General features: G+C 55.0%; 1 protein-coding gene across 1 annotated transcript in view; it reads left to right on the plus strand.

Annotated features, from left to right (window-relative positions):
* The window catches only part of SBK1 (SH3 domain binding kinase 1), a 53,246-nt gene that overhangs the window by 29,729 nt on the left and 3,764 nt on the right, over positions 1–19,753 (plus strand). Inside the window, exons 2-3 of the mRNA XM_040259105.1 lie at positions 16,652–16,884; positions 18,627–18,829. Coding sequence (XP_040115039.1) covers positions 16,659–16,884; positions 18,627–18,829 — 429 coding nt within the window. The 5' untranslated portion in view covers positions 16,652–16,658. The remainder of the gene's footprint in view (positions 1–16,651; positions 16,885–18,626; positions 18,830–19,753) is intronic.

Below are 19,753 nucleotides of genomic sequence, written 5' to 3' on the forward strand. Positions count from 1 at the left end.
TGGGCTGGGTGATGGTTGGTGGCTGTGAGAGTGTATCTCCACCTCCAGACTCCGAACTCCAGGAGACAGGACCAGGTCTGTCCCCCACTCCCCGCAGCATCGGCTTTGCCTAACCCAGAGCCCAGCATATTGTACAGCACATGTTGTCAAACACAACTTCTCGACACATTTTGTTGATCCAAACAGTGTTTTTCCCCTGTTTGTTGCCAATGCTAAACAAACATGCAGTGTCACATACAAATATTGATCTGGGGGTCCTCTTGAAAAATCAAATGCTGTGACAAGCCCAGACCAGAGCTGAAGAATGATGACCTCCTTTAGGCAAGCTGTCATCATCTAGCTGGCCCCAGGCCCCACCTGCCCTGTTCACTTATTTACATGACCTGCTGGTCCCTCTTGTAGCATCTAGCTTTGCAGGCCTAAGGTAGAGGCCGGAAAATGTTTGCTCAGCGGGTGACCTTTGTCTCTGTATATCTGTGCACTCAGGTCTTCCCTGCCTCCCGCGTGGCCAGGTTAGAACAACCACAGAGCAGCAGCTCTCCAAGGTCTTTTAGGCCAAGAGATGAAGTGAGCCTGAATTCCTCCATTAGCCAGAAGCATCTCTACCCTGGTCTCACTTTACACTCTGGGCCCCATCTTATGCCCCTTCCTCTCTTCTAGAAGGATTCAGCCAGCAGAATCCTGTTTTAACTGTCCCACATGCCCCAGGAGCAAAAGTCCCAGGTTCTAGACCAAGGTCTTGCTGAGGCCTCGTCGGGGAGGACTGCCCTCCAGGCCTCAGTTTCCCCATGTGTCAGGGAGGAATTGGACTAGAGGTTCTGTCAGCTGTAATCTTCCTCGCTGTTCTAATACTCTAGGACTGAATCTAAAGTGCTCTAAGTTTTGGTCAGGCAGAAGAGGTCGGGGGGGGGGGTGTCTCAAAGTCATGCCAAAGTCATGCAAAAATATTAACTTACCCTAAACACTGAGGAAACCAAAGGGTGATACTAAGTAGCTGCACAGGGGTCAGGAGTCAGCAGTGGGCCCCAGGCACAGGGCATGTCCCTAGAAGGGGGTGTGCTGTCTTCCTGGATAAAGGTCAACAGCATCCTGAGGCCAAAGGAATCAGCAGAGCTCTGTAGTTGAGCTCTGGACTTCTGGGGTTTGAATCGCCACTGTGTGACCTCGGGCAAGTCACTTAACCTCTCTGAGCTTCATTTTACTTATGTGGAAAACAAGGATAATACCTACTTCAGGGTCAGCAGGGGGATTAAGTGAACTAAAGCATGAAGAAGGCTTTGGACAGGATCTGCCAGGCGGCATTACCGCCAAGGGTTACTCATCCACTTGCCAATGCCCTTTCCAATAGGAGCCAGTCTTGCTCAGCAACTATTCTCGATTTTCCTACTGGGGAAGCCAGAGGGCTTTTCCACCTCAGGAAAGGGGAGGTGGGTGTTTGAGCTGTTCTGTGTGGTGTTTAATGACATGGCCCTGCTACGGGTGGGGGTAGGGTGAGAGTCAAGCCTGAGGGGTGGGATCTACGTTAGCTGTAGCTGAGGTCCTCTTCCTGACCAGAGCTGCTTTCCAGGTGAGGTACTTGCCAGGCTTGTGTCCCCAGACTTCCTGTCCAGGCAGATGGGCCTCTGGCCAGAGCCAGACCAGCATCTCCAACAGATGTGTTCTGCTCCAGGCTTCCCCCTCCCTCCCCAACTTCCTTAGTCCCCCTTCGGTCTCAGAAACCGGTGGCATAAAGCCCTGTGGGGCCCTAAGAGCACCTCTCCTCTCCTGTCCTTCTTCTCCCCATCCACCGCCCCCACCATATAGCTTGGCCACAGCCTGAGAGGGGACAGGTCTAGACTCCCAGCTCGGCCCCGATTCGGCAAGCCTGTAATATCGGGGTTCAGGGAAGCATTTTTTAGTGTCAGGTGTCCCGCGCCGGTCTCTAGACATCCCCTCTCCCATAGCACGGAGAACAGCGCCTCATTAACCCAGTGTGGGGATTTGAGCCCAGCCCCGTGAACTCCCAAAGGTTCGTGTGAAACTAACATCAGACCTGCCTCTACCCCTGTCCAGCTGTGTGACCTTGGATGAGGCAGTCTCCTCCATCCTCAGTTTCCTCTGGTGAAGAATGGGAACCGTACGAGCTCCTTCCTAGTGTGGGGAGGTTTACGTGATCGAGCACTTTTAATAGCACCTGCTCCTTGAGCATTCACTTATGAGTCCTGCCACCGGCCGCAGGGTCCGTGAAGAGTGGGTCCAGCCACTGCGACTCCCTTCCTCGTGGCCTTAGCCAGTCCTGGGAGAGGCAGAGAATGTTCCAGCTGCCTCTGCGTGTTGGGATGACCCTGAGGAGCAGGGATGGGGACTGGATAGTGGACAGGATAGAGCCTCCTCCTGGTCAGGCCCTGTAGAGGCTGTACCGATCCCCACCCCAGGATAGCGCCTCATCTGATGGGCCCGCAACATTGCAAGAAGGTGTCTTGCTCTCTCAAACTGGGGGCCCACAAGTCCTAAGGCAGATCAGATCATCCCACTCTGAGAGCTCAGGTACCTGCCAGCCCTGACCCTACATGTCTCCAGGAAGTGCAGCGGGACCTGCAGTTAACAGGGTTAGTGGCCAAAAGCACAACTTCTCGACCTGCTGTGTGACCTTGGGCAAGGTGCTTAGCCTCTCTGTGCCTCAGATCCCTCAGCTGCAAAAAAAGGGGATGAGACTAGTCCCTGACTTGTAGCATCATAGTGAAGACTCAGTGATGAAGCTGTGTAAAGTGCTGTGAATGGCACCAAGTACCCTCTATGCTTTGCTGTTAATATCAGCCCCCTGAAGCCCTGAGCAGAAGGGGAATGTTAGCCCCATTTTACAGGTGGGGAAAAAAAAAAAGAGGATTGGGCTAAAGGTCTTTACTCAAGCGTCCATATCTAGGATTCAGAGAGGATTCTATCCATCCTTCCATCATTCACATGAAGCCCACAGGGCATGGCCAGACAGAAGGAACTGCCAGAAACTAACTTGGGCTCTGGCTGTGTTACTGGACATACTGCCCTCACACCTCATCTGGGGCCACAGCAGCTGAGAGCTGCAGCACCGAGGAATCTTCGAAGGAAGCCTGAAAGGCTCCCCACTCCTTCTTCTCTCGGTCTCTCCAAGGACAGTGGTGGGATGCTGCTGGCCTGAACGGGTCTCTGAGTGCAGCAGGGCCAGGTTCCTGCTGTCTCTTGGCCTCTTGGGGCCTGGCGCATGGGCTAGCTTCAGGAAAGATTTGCTCAGGTCCAGAGACTGGCACGCATCTTACTCAGAGTGAAAGGCAGGTCCTCACTGCGGCCTCCGAGGCCCTGTCCACTGCCCTCCACCCCTTACCTCTGCCCTCCCCTCTGGCCCTTGTCCCTTACCCCCTACTTCAAGCCATGCCGGCCTCCTCACAGTTCCCTGAGCACACCAAGCACAGCACATGCCTCTGCCAGGAGGACTCTTCCCCTGCAAGATCCACAGTCTCCATAGGACTTGCCTGGGTGTCCAGTGGCTAAGATTCCAAGCTTCCAGTGCAGGGGGCCCAGGTTGGATCCCTGGTCAGGGAACTAGATCCCACAGGCTGCAATTAAAGACCCCGTGTGCTACAACTAAGACCCAGTGGAGCCAAATAAATAAATATTAAAAAGAAAAAAGACTCACAAGCCTATAGTCCTCCACGTGCTTACAACCTTCTCAGTAGGGCCTTTCCTGACCCCCTCGTCCCCTGCCCTTCTACAGTCCCATTCCCCACCCCCAGCATTTCCTTGCCTCTTCCTGCTTTGTTTTTTTGTTTAGAACATCCTCTCACTTATCTTTATCATTGTCTGTCTGCAAATAAGAATGTAAGGTCCTTGAGGACAGGGCTATTCATCTGGTTCATGAATGTATTCCACCTCCAAGCACATAGTAGGTGCTCAGCAAACATCTACTGAATGTTCTGGAGCCAGGCAGAGCTCTGTAAGCCATGCCCTCACTGAGTGCCACTGGACACGTCACTTAGTCGCCCCTTCTCTGAGTCTCAAGTCTCCTGTGCAGTGAGGGATATAATGGGAACAGCAAGAGCAGCTTCTCCTAAAATGGTTGGGAAGTATGAATGAGTCAATATGTCTAAAGTACTTTAGGTGGTTCATAAATGTCAGCTATTATTAATAACACTTTAACCCAGACCACTATTAACCCTATTTCCTGACAAGGAAATGGAAGCACAGAGAAAGCAAGTGACTTACCCAAGTGACTTCTTCATGGCAGGATGTGGTGGTGACCTGGTTCCACCCAGGGGGGACTGAAACTGGGCTCCAGGCTCCCAAACTAGGCTTCATCTCCCCTTCTATCCCTCGCTAGGGGTCAGGGCAGGGGGCCGCAGAGAGGGCTGGGGAAGGGCTCAGCTCTGCAGGGAGCCTCTTGTTCACCCACCCAGTGACTGCCCCCTTCCACTGGTGGCCGATCAGCCAAGGACCCTGAGGGCCAGGCTGCCCGCATCACCCAGCAACAAGGCTCATGCCTCCTCCCGCACCCATAGGGGCTGCCCCAGGTAGGTTGGGAACGAGGAGGCCCAGGGCTCCCACCTCCCCTCAGGGCCTGGCTAGAACGCCTATCCCAGCTCTGGGCACCAGCTGCAGGCAGGCGTAGCACAGACTATTAATAACCACAAAGGCTGTGCCCTGGGGAAGGGGCAGACTGCGCCAGCTGGGCAGGAGGCTGAGGCAAAGGCTGGAGCCAGAAGCAACCTGGCAGCACAGGGAACCCCAGGCCGCCCCTGGTGGGGAGGGCAGCAGGAAGCAGGTCGTTGCCAGCTTCTGCTGCTTGACCTTGGGTCAGTCTCAGCTCTCCCGCTCAGTCTCCTCACCTGGGAGATGTGGGGGGCGGGGGACGCTACGTGATCTCCAAGGTCCCTCCTGGCTCAGGCAGGTCTGGGGGGTGAGATTTAGCAGAGCCAGGATGGCCCCCATGTCCAGCCTAGAAAACCAAGACACTCAAGACAGTACAGCGTCTTCAGGGTCCAGGATGGAACCAAGGTCTCAGTCCCCTCCATGCAGCAAATTCTTACCAAGCATGTGCTCTGTGCCAAGCACTGTAGGAAGTGCCCCTTTAATTCTCACAGAAGCTCATCATGTTAAATGGGCGTTCTCATCCCATTTTACTGATGGACAAACTGAGGCTTAGTCAGGCTTAGGCAGGGGATAGAGCCAGAACATGCACCACGAGAGGAAGATGAAAAGATCTGAGAATATTCCCCTCTTCCTCTTGAGCCAGAACGGAATGTTTGGTGGAGTCTGTTATTATTGTCAAAAGACCAAGGAGAGGGAGAGGACTTCCCTGGCCTCTCTTACGGGCTTCTCGGGGCCCTGACGTCGTATGCAGAAGTGTGTAGGTAGTGGCTGGGGACATTTTTCAGGGTAAAGAGAACTGAGACTGTGGTGACCCATGAAGGAACATGAAATAGCTCATTTCCTAGATTGGAAACTTGTGCAGAGAAGGGTCTGGGGGCGGGGCTGCACAAGGTTCCCCGGGCATGAGCAGCAAAGGCCGGAGCTTTCCCAGGCAACTCACACTTCTCTTTCTGGGGTGAGAGGACCCAGCTCTGGACCACCTGCCCCCGGCCCCCGCCCCCGCCTCACTTGCAGTGGATGGGAGAGCTCACATGTGAACTGATTTCTGCCCTGGGGTAAAAACCAGGAGGGTCAGGGACACCCTTCTGAGAAGGTGTGAAGTGACAGAGAACCAGACTGGGGCACTGGCCGTGGGGGAGGAGGGGGGAGGGCTCCCCTCAGGGGTGAGTGTCAGGGGGGTTCCCAGCTCCCCCACCTTCCTGAGCCTGGGCCAGCTCCATGTGGTGATTCAGGGCAACCAAGCTGGGCCACTCCTCCCCACCAGCCCCCTCTCTGGGGATGTCCACCCCAGGGTGCTGAGCCTGGGTGAGTGGGCACCAACTCCCCTCACACTCTCCCTTGGGATTGTCTGGCCCCCTAACCATGCCTGGTTCCTTATATCCCCCTAGATCCAACAGGACTGTACCCAGTGAAAATTTAATTCTCGCCCTGCTCCTGGTCATTCAGTTTCCACTTCTTTCCCCAGACATTCATTCATTCATTCACCAATATTTATTAAGTTTTCTACTATGTGCCATGCACTGTGCTAGCTGGGGATACAGCAGTGAACGAGACCAGCCTGACAGAGTCCCTGCCCTCCTGATGATTACATTCTTGTGGGGAAAAGAGACATCCACAATAGACGTTATGTTAGACAGGGCTATGCTCTGCTGGGGGAGAAAGTAAAACAGGAAAAGAGGAGTGCGGTAGGATAGCACTAGTTGAGAAGGTGCTGTTGGAACAGAACTTGGAGGAAATGAGCCATGTGGATGTCTGGGGGCAGAGGGAACAGCTCCCGGGTGGGGAGCTGGCATGTTCAGGGAACAGCAGGGAGACCAGTGTGTCTGGAGCAGCAGGAGGGACGAGACAGGTCAGAGGGATAAATCAAGGGCTGTTGTAAGGACTTGAACTGAGATTGGGAGCCCCTGGAGGGTGATGCGCTGGGGAGTAATGTGGTCTGATTGGTGTTTGATGGGCTCCCTGGCTGCTGTGTTAAGGAGAGGTTGAGGGGGGTAGGGAACAGTAGCTGAGCCCTGATGATGGCTCAGAACAGTGGGAGTGAGTGCTGAAGATGGTCAAGCACCTTCATTAGTGTCTGGTTGCATCCAGAGTTACTTTATGCAAATGCAAGCAAATAAGAAACCTATTCCTGTTTCTCCCCTCACTTCAAAATAACGTACTAAACAAAGTGATATGGAGGCCCAGAGAGAGCCAGGAAGCGGGTGGCAGCAGCTGTGTCCCACAGCCCTCTCCTGATGACTGGGGTGGGCCAGTGGCACAGCCCCCTGGGGGACATCAGGCTCCGTATAGAAATCCCAGGTGCACTCATCCTTTAACCTGGCAACCCACTTCTAGAATCGATCCTACAGACACACCTGCCAACTGCCACAGGACTTATGTACAAGGCTGCTCATTGTTCGTGGCAGCAAAAGGTTGAATGTATACAGTCAACATTATCAGTTGGTTAAATAAATGGCAGTGTCTATATCCATGGGCTTCCCAGGTGAATCAATGGTTAAAAAATCCACCTGCAATGCAGGAGATGTGGGTTTGATCCCTGGGTCAGGGAGATCCCGTGGAGAAGGAAATGGCTACCCACTCCAATATTCTTGACTAGGAAATCTCGTGGACAGAGGAGCCTGGCAGGCTACAGTCAATGGGGTTGCATTAGAGTTGGACATGACTTAGCAACTAAACAACAGCAACAACCTATATTCAGACAAACCTTTTCATGCCCTGGGGACCTTGGTCTGTCAGCAGTTCCTCTGTCCTGCTGTCCAGGCTCCTTGAACCTCCCCTAGCCTTGCATTTAATGCCAGCCTGGGTGCTGTCCACACCTGTGGTGCTGAAGATAATGGAGCTGGAGGGAGGTCTGGGCTGCAAACCAGAGACCAAAGATAGGAAAAGGGAGACAGAGCAGGAAGCATTCAAGGTTCAATTCCCAGCTCTTCCTCTTACCAGCTAGGTGACCTTGGGCAAATTGCTTAACCCCTATGAACCTCAGGATCCTTATTTGTAAAATGGGGTTGCTGTGAAGCTTGAATGGCAGCAGCAATGTAAAGCATTGGCAATTGAGAAAATAGTCATTTTGACTATTAATGTATCATTTAAGAGGCTGTAATGCATAGTGGAGAAGCGTTTGGACACTGCAGTGATAATGCCTAGATTGGAATCCTGGCCCCACCACTTACTGGATGGATGGTCTTGATCAAGTGACATGACTTGCTCTATGCTTCAGTGTCCTTGTCTGTAAACTGGAGTGAATAATAGAGTGGATGAGTTCATTTACATGAGGGACTTGGCACAGGACAGGGGTTCCTCAAGTGTTAGTTGTTGCTGTCAACTTCCTCTCCCTTGTATTCAGCATTCTGATCATGGCACCCCAGCCTCTCTGTTCACAGTGACCAGTGTCGCTCACTGCCACTCCCATCTCTGCTGTGTTTGGGGCTGAGGGCTGTTATAGGGAGATAGCACCTTGTCCTGCAGACGCCCTAGCTTCTAGTCCAGCCCTGCCACTGACTCTGTGATTTTTTAGCAAATCATTGTTCCCTTCTGGCCATCAGTCTCTGCACCTGTAAAATGGGGCTAGTGATATCTCATGCAGACCCTTGGGAAAATAGCTATGTGCCTGCAGGGTCACATTCAGGAAAGCCAAGATATAAAAAGTTACAGCTTCCCAAACACGTAAAGAATTATTCACCCAGCATTTGTCACACCCTGGCTAAGAGCTAGGAATAGCAAGATGATTAAGGCATGGGGCTTGCTTTCAAGGAGCTCTTGGGTTTCTTGTTAGATTGTCAATCCTCTTCAAGGCCCATTCGGGTGTCACCTCCTCCAGGAAGGCACCCTGACCCCCACTGCCAGTGTCCTTCTTGGAAATGGCAGAGCACTGATCATGGCCTTCCTGGCCTTATGATTACCTGAGTCCTTCTTTGGTTTGCCTCCTTGATTTGTAGGCTCATACCTTCTATCTAACCTACTCACCCAGTGCCAGTACCCAGCACAGTGCCTGGGCTTGAACAGATATACTTGTCTGGAGGCTTTAGGCTGTAAGCTACATAAATTCAACTCAAATTGGCTTAAGCTGAAAGGAAATGTATTGATTCAGGAAACAAACTTTCAGGAGTATGACTGACTTTAGGCATATCTGGAGCCAGATACTCAGAGTCATCAGAAATCTCTCCATCTTTCAGCGCTGCTTATATCTTTGTTGCCTCTTTCTCAGGCTACCCTCATGCTGGCCAAGCCAGCCCCCAGCAGCTCCAGGCCTGTGTTCTCCAGCTTTGTAGGCCAGGGGTCAGAGGTATCTCTTTTCTCATAACTTAAGCAAGAGTCCTAAAGTGAGATCTCAGTGGGTCACCTTGGAGCACATGTTCATCTTAGAACCTGCCAGAGTGACCTTGCAGATGGGAGGCACTCCCTGGTTGACTGGCCCTGGACCAGGCCTGCGTTGAGAGTCAGGGTGGGGACAGCCCTACTGAACCAGTGGACTGAAGGAGAGAACCACTCCCCAGAGAAAGGGGAAGTGATGCTGAACAGGAGACAACACTATAGGCCGACACAAGAAACCACCAAAAATGCGAACAAGGCAAGGATCAGGTCAACTCTGGCCTTGAGACAATTTATCTGACCCCACAGGTGGGGAGGACTAGAGGGGAGAAACCTGGAGACAGGCTAGGGGAGAATGTGGGGTGCAGAGAGCTGGCTCAGCCACACAGGCTGAAGGAATGAAGTGACAGCCCCTCGCTGGTGTTATTGTTGTTTGGTTGCTAAGCCTGGGCTGCAGGCTGCCAGACTCCTCTTTCTATGGGGTCTTCCAGGCAAGAATACTGGAGTGGGTTGCCATTTCCTTCTCCAGGGGACCTTCCCGACCCAGGGATCAAACCTAGGTCACCTGCTTTGGCAGGCAGGTTCTTTACCATTGAGCCACCAGGGAAGCCCAGCCTCTCATTTGACACAGAAGCAAAGTGAAGCAGGTGAGAGAGGCCAACTTCCATCCCGATTCATCACCTGAAATTCCACATCTTGGCTGCTTTCTCATGGGAACTTTTAGTGATAGTGCAGATGCAGAGAGGGGACCCCTCCCCCAAGGCACAATCACTGTTTGATGGCATCCTTCCAGGCCAGGGCTTTTTAAGGACACCCTTGGGGTTTGCCTGTGCAAAGGGCAGAGCATGGGTCCAGTGACCTGAGTGAAGGGGGCCCCGGCATGGGGACTGAGAATCTCAGAATCCCAGAGTGACAGTTCGAGAGGGCTGGCTCAGTCCAATCTCATCCCCCACCGGTTCCCCCCAACAGATGGGCTTCCAGTATCTGCTTCTCTGCTTCCAGCGACGAAGAACGCACTTCCTCCCTGCTGTGAGACTGTGAGACTGTGAGAACTGTCTCATTTTTGAGTTGCTGTCTGCCTACAGGAGCCTCGCAGGACACAGCACATGAGAGCATGGGATCTAAAACCTCACAGCCTGAGTTCAAATCCCACTCTGCTATTTATTAGCTCTGGGGCAAGTTATTCAACCTATCTGTGCCTCAGTATCCCTTTCTGTAAAATGGGGATAAGAATAGTAGCGCCCACCTCCCAGACTTGTTGGGATAAAATGATTTAATCCACTGTTTGCATACCACCTGGCATATAGTCAACACTCGGTAAATATCTGCCGGGATGATGATTCTCCCACAAGACAGGAGAAGAGCAGATTCACTTACCTTCACAGACTGGTCACCCTCCACCTAATCCAGTAACTGAATTCTTGTCGCTTGGTTGCCAGTGTTACCACCATCTGGGTTGCCTTCTCTGGCCACATCCCAGAAGTCCAAACACTGAGGTGTAAATCTCAGCTCTTTTGCTTACCTGCAGCATAATCCTTGAGTCAGGGTGATGTCAGCAGCCTAACAGGACAGCATGTTACTTCCAGCTCACAAAATACCAGAGCAGGTAATACTGGTCAGCAGCAGGCCTCCAACACTTGGGGAACCAGGTTCCTCCCATCTTTAGTTCCACCACCATCTTTTAGAGTCTTGGGGTCCTCTGCATCAAGGCACAGAAGAAGAGAAACACTTTAGCCACTCTTAAAAGCCCCAGCCTAGAAAGTGACACCTCATTTCTGTTCACATGCCACTGGGGAAAACCTGCCACGGGTGACCACACCTGGATGCAAGGGAGGGGAGGGATGTAGCTCCCTGCTGACCGCCACCCTCCAGAACCGCTCTGTATCACAGAAGAGGGAACACAAAGCTCTGACAGGCAGTTGGCCGTCTTTGTGATAACCACAAGAAGTCATCCACCTCTTGGGCCTCTGCCCTTCATCCGTGAGGGAGATGACTTGATGGAGGCAGCGGCTGCACAGCTCTGTACGTTTACTGAAATCACTTGCTATGGGGGAGTTTTGTGATATGCCAATTGTTGTTCAGTCACTAAGTCGTGTCTGACTCTGCGACCCCATGGACTGTAGCCTACCACGCTTCTCTGTCCGTGGGATTCCCCAGGCAAGGATACTGGTATGGGTTGCCATTTCCTTCTCCAGGGGATCTTCCCGACCCAGGGATCAAACCCATGACTCCTGCGTTGGCAGGTGGATTATTTACCACTGAGCCACCAGGGAAGCCTAGATATACCAGTTACACCTCAGTTAAGCAGATTTTTAAAAATAAAGGCATCTTGCCCCCTTCTGAGGGCACTTATGAGGACTCAGTGAGTGAAATTTTGCCAGTCTGGCACTGTGTGTGTGTGTGTGTGTGTGCACACGCGTGTGCACACGTGTGGTGGGAAAGGGGGTCCCAGTGTAGACCTGACTTGGGTTACACATTGGGTGTTGTTTTCACAAAGGTGGGACCCAGCTCGAGTCACCTGCCAACAGGAAGTGGTAGGTGGTTCGATCTTGCTTAGGAAACTCTCCCCCACCACCGTGGCCCGCCCAGCCTGTGGCGGAAGACCCAGCCCACAGGGCTGGAGCCTTTGTGGTCAGGGCCACAACCGCTGCCACGAAGACTGGGCGAGGCCCTCTTGCCTTCGCCACAGATGGGAAATTGAGGGCCTCCCTTGGGATCAGCAAGGACACACACTGGAGGTGCAGGTCACATGGGGTCCCCAAGGGCAGCACAGCCCTGGAGTGTGCACAGACGCAGTCCCAACTACACAGGGTGAACGGAGGCCAGCCAGGGCCTCCACGCCTGGTGCTGGGAAGTTCACGGCCACCAAGTTCTGAGCTGCTCCTCCAAGGGGAGGAAGTAATGATGCTGAAGGTGAAATAGCTTAAGGTCAAGTTCCCCATGATACCAGACATCTATGCCCTCAACCACCTAGCGAGGCCGAGGGCTCAAGTCTCCACCTGAAAAAAGGAGCTGGTATACCTCAGCTTCTCAGGTGGCTCAGAGGTAAAGAACCCACCTGCCAATGCAGGAGATGCATGGTTCAACCCCTTGAGTTGGGAAGATCCCCTGGAGAAGGGAACGGTAACCCACCCAGTGTTCTTGCCTGGGAAATCCCATGGACAGAGGAGCCTGGAGGGCTATAGTCCAAGGGGTCGCAAGGAGCTGGACACAACTTAGCGACTGAGCATGCGCACACACCTGCCGCAGGGACTGTTGTGAGAACTAAGTGAGTTAATACCTGGACCAGTGCCTGGCCCCCAGTCGACTCGCCACAGGAGCTCCAGGAGGGCATGTGCATCCCTGGCTGAGGCTGTGCCCCCTCTGGGCCTCCATTTCCCTGCTCGGATACTGAGGGATCTGGAGGTGATGTTCCCACATTCTGTCTTGGGGCAAAAAATAGAGGTGGTTAAAAGCACCAACTTTGGAGCCAGTGCCAGCACTAGCGAGATGACATTGGGCGAGTTATACAGTCTCTGTGCCTCGTGCTCATCACCCCTAAAATGGGGATCCCTACCTTGAAGACTTCCCTGGTGGTCCAGAGACTAAAACTTCATGCTTCCACTGCAGGAGGCATGGGTTCAGTCCCTGGTCAGGGAACTAAGATCCCACAAGCTGTGCAGTGCAGCCAAAAATAATAATAGTAGTAGTAACAATAACAATGATAATACCAGCTACCTCATGGAATTGTGGGCTTCCCAGGTGATGTTAGTGGTAGAGAACCCGCCTGCCAATGCAGGAGACATAAGAGACACAGGTTCAGTCCCTGTGTCAAGAAGATCCCCTGGAAGAGGAAAGAGCAACCCACTCCAGTATTCTTGCCTGGAAAATCCCATGGACAAAGGAGCCTGGCAGGCTACAGTCCACAGGGTTGCAAAGAGTCAGACACAACTGGAGGGACTCAGCATGCACGAACGCCTGGAATTGTGAAAATGAGAGATGAGGTCAGCCTCCAAACAGGGCTTGACATGCAGTGAGTACATTTAAGTGTCAGCCGTCACCCCTGTTACTACTGTTATTTTCTTCATCTTACGGATGAGGAAGCTGAGGCCGAGAGCGGATGTGACTTACTCAAGGTCACCCAGCTAAAAAGTGGCAAACCTTAGGATCAAGGCCAAACCTGCTGAGCCCCAAGGCCCGTGCTGTTTCCATCTCTTCCCCACTGCACCTCTGAAGTCACGTGCGTAGTAACTGGGTCAGAGGCAGCGTACCTGGGAGATGACACGGCAGCATCAATCGGTGACGGGTGCAGGTCAATCCCTTGTCTCCTGCTGACACCTTGCAGAGAACAGGCCTGGAGGAAGAGGGGGGTTGAAGAAGGGAGTGGGGGCAAGAAATGGAGGTCCCACAACCTGGACCCTCAGAACCAAGGGAAGGGACCATGGAGAGTTGGGTTTGATGTAGCACTAGCCCCCAGGGTAGTCTTGGCCTGTTGATGGGGACTGACAGGATAAAGCTGCGACCACCCAAGATATTCAACAGGGGCTGGAAGAGGCATACAGACCCTGCCTGAACCCTGGGGCCCCTCAGAGACAGGAATTGACACCTGGGTCAGCAGGAAAGACTTCCTGGAGGAGTGGGACCTAAGGATAATGTGATAAGGGGCAGGGGCCAGGGAGGGCAGGCCAGCAGGAATGGCAGAGGGTGCTGGAGAGGCACATTCAAGCTGATGAGCAGCATTGCTGGGCAGTGGTCAGAGCCTGGGCTGAGCCTGAAGATGAGGAAGCCGGTGTGCCCCCCACCCAGCCCGCGGAACCTGCCCAGGGCAACTCTTGAGGCCAAAGCGGCAGAGAGAAGCAGGCACCCCACAGTCCCTGGGGGAGGGAAGAAGGGCTTCTAGCAACTTGCAGTTGCCAGTCAAACTCCCAGGGGATGCAGAAAACAGCCCCAAAGGGACCTGACAGAACCAAAACCCGAAGCGGGAGCGTCGCCACACGTGTGCACACAGGTGCCTGCACACACGAGGCAGCCCTTGGGGAGTCCACACACACATCAGGAGAAGTAGGTCAGCAAGGCAGCCCAGGGTCTCTTGATGGGCAGGGGGGAAGAGCTCCAGGTGAAGAGGATGCGTACTCATCAGCACCCAGGGGGCAGGGGGGAGCCCCACTCATTCCACAGGAACAGCCTGACCCCCCTACTCCCCAGGCTGCACCAGAGCCCGTGACCTGGCTGTTCCCTCTTGGAGTCCTCTCCACCCAGGCAGTGGGCGGACATGTGACCGGGATAGGGAGAGCTGACCCTTTTAGCCTGGAGACTGTCATGGGGAGATGTCACCCTACTTTAGCCCTGCAGCAGGGAGATGCCCAGTGCTGTCCTGCCCTGAGCAGGCACTGCATAGACTCGGTGGCCATGCCAGGCAGGGCTGGGTTCGACACACTGTCGCTGGTGGAGGAAGCAGGGTTGGGGGTCCTAGGTTCTCGCTGGAGACGCTCGGAGGGGAGAGCACCTTATGGGACTTCATGAATGGAGGGGAGGGGCCTGTGTGGGGGAGCAGGATACCGAGGAAGAAGCAGGGGGCAGGAGCCAGAGCAGAGGAGGGGAGGATGGCTCCCTGCACCGCCCTCCCTGTCGCCCTCCCTGTCCCCGCCACCGTCCCCCGCCCCCCCCCACCCCGCCCCGCAGCCAGCCAGGAGGACGTGCAGATGGAGCTCCGTTTGGGGCTGGGTGGGAGGCAGGAAGTTCCCTCCTGATGTTCTTCTTCTCCGCGTGAAGTGGGAGGCTGGGTCGTGCCGAGGGGGAAGGGGAAAGCAGAGGAGGAAAAGAGGGTTTGGGCCTGGAAGGGGAGCGGCCGGGCCAGGGTAGAGACACCAGGCTCCCAGGCTGGGCTCACCCCAGCTCAGCGGGCGAGCATCATCGGAATGAGAACCCAACCACACCTGCCTCTTGAGGGGCACTTACTGTGCACCAGGGACCAACCACTTCATGTCCTATAACCCTCAGGGAAAAGATACTACTGTATTCTCTTTATAAGATGGGGAAACCGAGGCACAAAGACAGGAAGTAACTTGTGAAAGGACATCCAGCTAGCAAGTCATCGAGCCCGGCTTCCAACTAGGGAGGCTGGCTCCAAGTCTGGGCCTTCACTCTGAACCGTGAGGGCAGAGCTGGGGGCTGAGCGGCGGGCTATGGGTACCGAGAGCGCTGGTGGGCCACCTACAGGAGGGAGAAGGGAGCGAGGGCAGAGGAGCTGCCCCCGGGGACGGCTGCTGAAGCTCAGCCCAGAGGGGGTTCATCAGTGGCCTCCTTCACTGGTGCACAGGCAGACATGGGCACGCAGACACTTGCTCCCAGATGCTCGGCTCCCTGGTCTAAGCCTCCCCCCCCACCCCCGCCCCGTTAGACGGACGAGAAATGCAAACCCCAGATAAGCGTTCGCTGTCACCCACCCCTGAACGCTTCCCACTGCAGCTCTCTGCGCCCCCAGCACCATCAGGAGGCAAACTCAGTATCCCCAAAGGGGTGGGTGTGTCCAGGAAGCCCCCTCCCCACGGAAGGGGACCAGCGGTGACTGTGGAGGATGGGTCGTGGTAGAACAGGCATTCTGTCCTTGTATCCGAGGAGCCTGGGCAGGGACCCAGGAGCTACAGCTGCAGTTGTGTACTTGAGCTGGGCTGTGTGCGGTCGTCTGAGGTCGGGGGACGGATTATAAGGCCGTGGTGGGGATGTGGCCAGCCTGCGCCGCCCTGCCAGGGTTTTGTCTGAGACTTCTGCCGCCTGTTCCGGCTTCCCTGGTGGCTCAGTCGGTGAAGAATCCGCCTGCAATGCAGGACACCTGGGTTCCATCTCTGGGTCGGGAAGATCCCCTGGAGAAGGAAATGGCTACCCAGTCCAGTATTCTTGCTTGAGAAACCCCAGGAACAGCAGAACCTGGCGTGCTGCAGTCCATGGGGTCGCAAAGAGCCGAAAGGACTGCACGACTGAACAACCTCCCCTCACACCCCACCTGCCCCTCCCCAGCCTTATTTTCTCTATAGCCAATGTCACCTTTTATCGCAATATATAATTTGTGGGCTCACTGTGTATTGTCCATTTCCCCACCTTGAACGTAAGTCTGTGTGTTCAAGGCTGTGTCCCCAGGGCTCCAAACCACACCTGGCAAACAGCAGGTGCTGATCAATACTTGTGAATGGGAGCACCCGTGTGAACTCAGTATGTGGCATGTCTTTGTGTGACATAAACACGTGTGCCTTGCCTGACACTGTGTCTGGATGATAGCATGAGACGCCCAAGTAGGGAGCGGTGGGACAGTGGCCGTGTCTCGGGATCGCTGGCTCAGGCCTGACCCTGAAGCTTCAGGGAAAGGATGGGGACTTCCCAGCTGATTCTTCTTTACCACTGAACCAAGTGACTCAGTGGTAAAGAACCCGCTTTACCTGTCCTGAGACATAAGAGATGCAGGTTTGAACCCTGGGTCAGGAAGATCCCCTGGCGGAGGCTGACAACCCCCTCCAGTATTCTTGCCTGGAGAATCCCATGGACAGAGGAGCCTGGTGGGCCACAAGTCTGTGGGGTCTCAAAGAGTTTGGACACGCCTTAGCAACTAACCAACCAACCATTTGTAGCAAAGATGCTTGTCGCCGCCTGGTGGTCATCTTAGGCCTGGCATCGGGCCCAGCCCCAGACATCCTGGGCCCTGGACAGGGAGGAGGTGGGGAGTAGAGGGGTCTGATGTCACACTCCATCCCTCTCCCCACCCCCATACCAGGGAGAAGATGAGCGTGGGCTGCCCAGAGCCCGAGCCGCCCCACTCCCTGCCCTGCTGCGGGCCAGGGACCGCCCCCGGTCTGGGTGCCGGCGTGCCCCTCCTCACCGAAGACATGCAGGCACTGACCCTCCGCACAGTGGCCGCGAGTGACGTCACCAAGCACTACGAACTCGTCCGGGAGCTGGGCAAGGGCACCTATGGGAAGGTTGACCTCGTGGCCTACAAGGGCACGGGTGAGTGTCTGCAGGGTGCCCGCTGTAAGACAGGAGCGGGGACCTGGCGGGGGCTCTCTGTGGGGCCAGATGGCTAGCAGGGAAGGAGAGTCTGTGCTACCAGTGGAGAGAGTGTGGCGTGAAGCAGCCCAGGAAGGAGGGGACAAGAGAGGAATCTCTGGGGAGCGTGGGCTGCTCTGGGGCCATCCACAGTGCCCTGAAGACAGCCAAAGAGGACGAGATGGTGGGATGGCATCACTGACTCAATGGACATGAGTATCAGCAAACTCCGGGAGATAGTGAAGGACAGGGAAGCCTGGCATGCTGCAGTCCATGGGGTCACCAAGAGTCAGACATGACTGAGCAACTGAACAAAAGTGCCCTCGGGACAGTCGAGGAGGTGTGCCTGGGGACATGTGGAATCAGGGGAAAGGTCAGGGCTGGCAGTGGTGTTTGGGGGATGACCAGCATATATGTGATAGCTGTCCCCAGGAGGGTGGACCAAACTGAACTGGGGTCCTCGCGAACAGAGCACCATGCTTAACAGCAGGTGGAAGAGGGCCCTGTGAAGTCCACGTGGCTGCTCCATTCCTCAGATCCCGAGGACACTGAGACCCAGAAAGATGCAGTCACTCAGCCCAGGTCATGCAACTACAGAAAGTGTGAGCTAGGATGAACCCCCAGTCATCAGCTCCAGAGCCTTCTCGCGTAACTGCTAAACGTGATGCCTTCCCCACAGTGTAAGCTCACTGCGGTTCCCATCAGCCAGCCAGGGATGGGGGCTGCATAGGTGCCCACAGCTGCATTCAGAGGGGACCGGGCCAGGAGGAGGATCCTTGGACATGGGGTCACCTGAGCTTGGCTGCTTGCTTGCTGTGTGACCTGGGGCAAGTGACTTAACCTCTCTGTGCCTAAGTTTCCTCCTTTGTAAAATAGAGGCATATTAATGCCCAGTTGATAGGGTTTTTGTAAAAAGTGAGTTGTGAACATGAAGTGCAGAAGGCAGGACCCGCAATGTGTAAGCTCTCTGTGAACATACACGTGTCACGCAGCTCTGTACCCAGGTAGGTACAGATGGCTGCTCAAGCTCAGAGTCGGGGACACGTGCCTTGCAGGCCCTCACCTTTATGTGTCTAGTGCCTTCTTACTTATTCATCTGCTTAACAAACGTTTTCAGAGCACCTGCAGTGCACCAGGCTCTTCCATGAGTGCTGGAGATTCAACAGCAAACAAGACCCAGGTTCCTGGGACTTCCCTGGTGGTCCAGTGGTTGGGACTTCAGCTCCCAGTGCAGGGGAGTGCCCGTTCCATCCCTGGTCAGGGAACTGGGATGGCACATGCCTCACAGCCAAGGAACAGAAGCAATAATGTAACAAATTCATGAAAGACTTGAAAAAATGTTCCACAACAAAAAAATCTTAAAAAAAAAAAAGTTTCCTGTGCTCAAGGGACCAGGGGCAGACAGACAAGATGCGTAAGTACACAGTGTGTCAGGAGGAAAACGAGAGGGTGGAGGAAGCAGCAGGCCCGCCTCATGGAGGGCTGCAGGCGGGGCAGAGAGGACCAGGCTGACCCCTGGCTTGCTGCAGGGCCTTCCCCTCTCTGGGCCTCAGTTTCCTACCTGTGAGACGACAGCCTGCCCACTGGGGCTCCCGTGGAGTCGTGCGCTGCGGCTGGACAGGCTGCGCAGACAGGCCCGGCTGTGTGAGGCGCAGGGGCGCAGGGAGAGGGGGTCCTCACCACTCTCACTGTCGCCCCGCTAGGCACGAAGATGGCGCTGAAGTTTGTGAACAAGAGCAAAACCAAGCTGAAGAACTTCCTGCGGGAGGTGAGCATTACCAACAGCCTCTCCTCCAGCCCCTTCATCATCAAGGTCTTTGACGTCGTGTTTGAGACTGAAGACTGCTATGTCTTCGCCCAGGAGTACGCGCCCGCCGGGGACCTGTTCGACATTATTCCTCCTCAGGTACTTGGGCGGTGGCTGAGGGAGGGGAGAGGCTCTTCTGGGTCCCCGAGTGTGAGAGCTGAGGAGTCAGGCCACTCGCTTAAATCATTTATTAGGCATCTACTGTATATCAGTCATTGTTTGGAGGGCTGCGGATACACAGTGAACAAAAAGGTCCTGCTATGGGCCTAGTGGGGGAAACAGACACTCCACAGTTAGCCAGATGAGGCACTAAGATGATGGAGAAGGGAATGGCAACCCACTCCGGTATTCTTGCCTGGAGAATCCCAGGGACAGAGGAGCCTGGCCTGCTACAGTTCACAGGGTCGCAGAGTCAGACACGACTGAAGTGACTTAGGCACCGTACTGTGATAAGGACCGGCCGGTGTGTGGGATGAAGTCCAGCAGCCCCCTCCTCCGCTGCTGCGTAAGAGGTGGGGACCCAAGAGGGGAGGTGGCAGGGCCACCGGCCTTCCCAGAGGAGGTGCCGGGGATGGGGAGACTGCCCCCGGGGATTCCCGGCACCTGGCTTTGCAGTCGGCCAGGATGAAACACTGCCCTGCCGCTCACGGGATAAGTGACAAGGCCTCTCAGAGCCGCCGTTTAAGGGAGATGGGCATACAGCAGACCATGCGGGATAGGGTCCTTATTAGCCCAGTACTTGGCCCAAAGTAGGCGCTCCGTATAGGTACCGGAGGAAAAGGTGGGGAATGTTCGAGGGGTGTGTGAAAACCCGGGGGCCAGGGAGGGAGCCGGGGATGCCCAAGTAGGATAAGGAAGGGCGGCTGACCCCGGATATGCCCAGGAAAGGGACCCCGCAAGGAGTTCGGGTAGAGGGACGGGGCGGGGCGTGGGCGGGGATGAGAAGGAGGGGGCGGTTGGGGGGCGGAGAAAAGAGAGGGCCGGGCGGGGCGGGGAGGGGAAGGAGGGGGCGGGGAGGGGAAG

This window comes from Oryx dammah, unplaced genomic scaffold, assembly GCF_014754425.2.
Source record: "Oryx dammah isolate SB20612 unplaced genomic scaffold, SCBI_Odam_1.1 HiC_scaffold_2, whole genome shotgun sequence".
NCBI lineage: Eukaryota > Metazoa > Chordata > Mammalia > Artiodactyla > Bovidae > Oryx > Oryx dammah.